General features: G+C 35.8%; 1 protein-coding gene across 2 annotated transcripts; it reads left to right on the forward strand.

Moving 5' to 3' along the window:
* Positions 1–232: 232 nt before the first annotated feature.
* LOC103958263 (transcription factor bHLH137) lies at positions 233–2,960 on the forward strand. 2 transcript variants are annotated; one of them, XM_009370511.2, is made up of 8 exons: positions 233–756; positions 864–1,049; positions 1,169–1,234; positions 1,342–1,410; positions 1,508–1,591; positions 1,779–1,952; positions 2,095–2,232; positions 2,535–2,960. In XM_009370511.2, the coding sequence occupies exons 1-7, from the start codon at positions 367–369 to the stop codon at positions 2,188–2,190; spliced, it is 1,065 nt and encodes a 354-aa protein (XP_009368786.2). In that variant the 5' UTR covers positions 233–366; the 3' UTR covers positions 2,191–2,232; positions 2,535–2,960. The 2 variants fall into 2 exon arrangements, with proteins under 2 accessions (XP_009368786.2, XP_009368787.2); XM_009370512.2 differs by having other exon boundaries at positions 2,631–2,960.
* Positions 2,961–4,374: the final 1,414 nt, after the last annotated feature.

The raw sequence follows: 4,374 nt of genomic DNA on the forward strand, positions 1-4,374 counted from the left end.
GTTTCTCTTTTATTTTATGTTCTTTTCATACACAACTGTATGTATATTCATGTAGAGTAAGAGAGAAAAAAGAAAGGGATTGATGAGATAAGACCGGTGTAGAGAAAACATTTGCATGCGAATGAGTTACCGAAAGATTTTATACACCTGTTGGATGTGTCTCCCTTCTCTCCACTCCCCCCTCCTCATCTTTATATATGCCACTTCCCACTTAGTTTCTCACAGAAAACCCACTTTTCTTGACTTGCTCTCTCTCTCTCTCTCTCTCTCTCTCTCTCTCTCTCTTCCATATATCACTTTCTTTCGTATAACACTCTCAACCATTTTTCCAATTTTTCAAAAGCTCTCTGTCCAGATATAGGACACATGGCAGCCTTTTCATACCAAAATCCCCACCACCCTTCTCTCCTTGACTCAATTTTCTTGCCCAACTCTCCTACTACCAATAACATCAACACTGACAGTAACTTCTCTCAATCTTTTTACCCATCTGCGCCTTTAACCCAGGAAATTCAAGCTGATAATAATTCAAGAGCCGTTGAAAGCAGCTGCACTATGGATCATAGCTCTACTAAGGTTGCTTTTAGTGATAATGAGAATGATCCTTCCGTGACCAAAAACAAGAGCACAGAGTCCTCAACTGTTGTGGATGTGGATAGGCTTGAAATTGGTGATCAGGTCACTCAGAAAGTGACTCCTATGGGCAAGAAGAGAAAATCCAGACCTGGATCATCCTTCAATTCTGCTCAATCCAAGGTATTTTCATAATCTATTATATATACATGTAATATACGAGCCTTCAAAAAATCTTAATTGATAGGAATTTGGGGAGTGGGGTGTTTAATGGTGCTGTGTTCCATTAGGGTACTAAAGAGCAGAAGGGAAAGAAGCAAAAGAAGATTGATGGCGGTACCAAGAAAGATGAGGAAAAGAAGATTAAATCAGATGAAGAAGACCAGGTGAAAGCAAGAGAAGGACCTCCAACTGGCTACATTCATGTTAGAGCAAGGAGGGGTCAGGCTACAGATAGTCACAGCCTTGCAGAAAGGGTACACAAAATATGAAATTTCATTAAACATGTCCAACAGTTCATGTCCCAAAATTGCTATTGTGCCCACCATTTTATCATATCTCATAATTGTGTATTCTTTTTTTCTCTATTTCTTAGGTAAGAAGACAGAAAATTAGTGAGAGGATGAAGATGTTGCAAAGACTTGTTCCTGGCTGTGACAAGGTGGAACACCAGCTGCTCTCTCTGGCTTACTTGCCTTTACCCTATATGTATATATAATGTAATTTTCCTGACTAGATTCATGTGATTGGTTTTTTAAAATAAATTAGATAACTGGAAGGGCAGTCATGCTGGATGAAATTATCAATTATGTTCAGTCCCTACAAAATCAAGTGGAGGTACTGTTTTAAATATATATAATATCCACACACATGTTAATTTATGATCTTTATTGAACATTTGATTTTACCAATTTTTTTTCTTTTTCTTTTTCAGTTCCTCTCAATGAAACTTGATTCTTCGAATCCAATGTTCTACGACTTTGGAATGGACCTTCGTGCTTTGGTGGTCAAACCAGAGGTACATAGTTAAAAAGGATCAATTATGAACAGTCCCACGTCACAACGTTTTCAAACATGGGAATGAAAATCTTCTGTTCTTATCTCATGGGAATAGAGACACGAGATTTTCATTGTCAAAAAATCTATTTCACGAACCAAAAAGTACTAATGTAATAACAATTTGGTTTTTATTGTTTTCCATGCAGAGATTGTGTAGCATGGAATCACCATATCAATCTGTGCAAACACAGCCAACACCTTTTGCTGATACATCCATCGACATCACCGCCACCGCTGCCGCCTTCACCGCAAATAACAACTGTCCTTTTCTAGACAGTTCAGCTTCACTTCTACTTCAAAGGCCAAATACCTTCTCTCAGGTATATATTTCTGACCTAATTTGTTAACCCAATTTCAATTTACCTTTTAAAATATCACTTGAACAAATGTTATTCAATGAATTATTAGTTAATACTATTTCTCTAACCTTGAGGTTCATGGCAAAACATATATCATTTTCAGGACAGTGAGAGCTTGTTGTGGGATGTGGAAGATCAAAGACAAAGCTTTCTTAATCCATCTGGTTTCAGCAACAGCAACTTGTGTTCTTTCAATTAATTACAAGGCAAAAAAGCTGCCCCTCAAGCATACCAGCACATGGTTGGCTCTCATTTCCTGTCTCGTACTTAAAAAATAAGTACATAATTATACACAAATTGATAAGATAACTAGTTAAATCAATTTAAAACAAGTACCATGTACTTGTATTTATTAATTAATCGTTGTTCGAAACTTCTATTATACTCCGATGATTAGATCTTGGTCATTGAATTCTTGATGAATGATCCGATCGCCAAAATCCTTGTGTAAAATACCGAAGCGTACCCTAATTTTGTATATTGTCCACCTTGTTCACTCATATAACTTAGAAAGCACTCTTCTTTTTTCATTGGTCTTTCCAGTTTGTGAGGAGACAAGAAGAAAGCAGCCAAAACAGAGAAAAAGAAAACCCAAACATGGAAAATGAATCAAAGGCTTAAGGTTGTTTTTTTCATCAGTTCCATTGGAGTCGGAGCTTGGAACATGAATAAAGGGAAGCTAGCAATACCAGTGGATGCAGAAGAACACAGAGAACGACAGATAGCAACCGACCAAAAAAAGACCATATCTTTTCAAGATCACTTTGCCTTATTTTATGCAATGCACAACTTCCAAAGTAGCCTAGCTGGAATTTTAATATGTAAAAACAGAATATATATGACCGTTTGATGTATTTGACCAATTCCTGTGGTTTCAGCTATTCTAGTTATTTCAGTTATTTTTTAACCTTTGTTTTTGTGGTGCGTGAATTGAGAAAGTAAAACCCTAAAAGTAGGGTTGTTTGATTCTGTTCCTGTAGGTTAGCAGTTTGACATGACTGGTTATGCTGTTGTTTGTGGAATTTTTTGGTATTATTTTCGCGTTATTGTGAGACTCAGGTTTCTCTGAGGACGTGAGGTTAATTCCCCCCGTCCATCGACGTAAACGTAACGGTTCTAGGCAGCAGAAGCATCTGTTGAATGGAGTCTCCCTTTCAAATTTTCTTTCCCTCCCATTCATTATTTGAATGGTCACAATTAAAGTATGTAAAAATCTTGTGATCACTTATTTACAGAAAAAGAAAAAGAAAAAAGTGAGAGAGGAGGAGAGAAATTTTGGAGAGAAAAAAAATCATACTTCTTGTTGAACATAACTGACCTACATCTTATTAACATAAAAAAAAAAAAACCATAAAATGCAGATTGACTGGTATTTATTAGGCTAAAGATTTATGCATTCTCAATCTAAAAGTGACAAAATTGTTATAATGTAGGTATACTATAATGTCTTGGGAGTTTCATCTTTTGGGGTTGCCGACCCAATCCCTCCAAAATGTCATCCGTTAGATTGGTGTATCTACCACCAAATAATCTTTACTCAACTTTACATGCGTAGGTTATAAGCAATATAGATTCACATTAGGGCCGTGAGGGTTATAGCCCTCACTCACCATTTTTACTTCCTTGAAGTTGCTTAATATTTACATTGATAGATCCCTTGAGTACGACCTTCATGAGGCAATGTGTCTAACAAAATGCCTTTGAGACGGCGGGCAAAGAAGCAAACTAGTGTCCATGGTTAGGCATACGAGCTAGCTTGAAGTCGTCATTATAAGTTTTTTTTATACAACATACGGCCGATGCAGTGGGAATGAGAGAAATGGAATTCAAGACATCGGATATAAGTGAATATCTTAACCAACTGAGTTTTTTAATCAATGTTGGTAATATTTAAGACATTTTTCTTCAAAATCAATGTTCGAGAGCCTTAATGTTGCTCCTGTCAAGTAAATTTCATAAACCCGCACACTGCTTGGAAGTGATTGGTAAGAATTCGAGAGACTGTGTTCATACAATTTTGCAGAGGACCACATTCATTGATGTCTTTGAATTGTTCAGGTCATATGACAATGATAAGCTGGGTTGCAATTAAATGATTTTACCAAATAGACCAAGCAAGAAATAATTGTTCTGGTAGTAACCGAATCTAAGAAGTAAACAGCCCCAAGAAACATGGATAGACTCTATTGAAATCTGTGTTTAAAATATTCATAAAATTGTCAATAATTAAATATTTTTATAAATTTGCATATCTATACGTTCATGTATATTAATATTTTAAACACTGATTGTAACAATGTTTCACCAAATGAATGACAATAGGATTTGGAAGAATATATATATATATATATAAACATAAATACAAAACTCAATCATCGATATA

Source organism: the organism of the source record quoted next, unplaced genomic scaffold (assembly GCF_019419815.1).
Source record: "Pyrus x bretschneideri cultivar Hongxiangsu unplaced genomic scaffold, Pyrus_bretschneideri_v1 Contig3, whole genome shotgun sequence".
Lineage (NCBI taxonomy): Eukaryota > Viridiplantae > Streptophyta > Magnoliopsida > Rosales > Rosaceae > Pyrus > Pyrus x bretschneideri.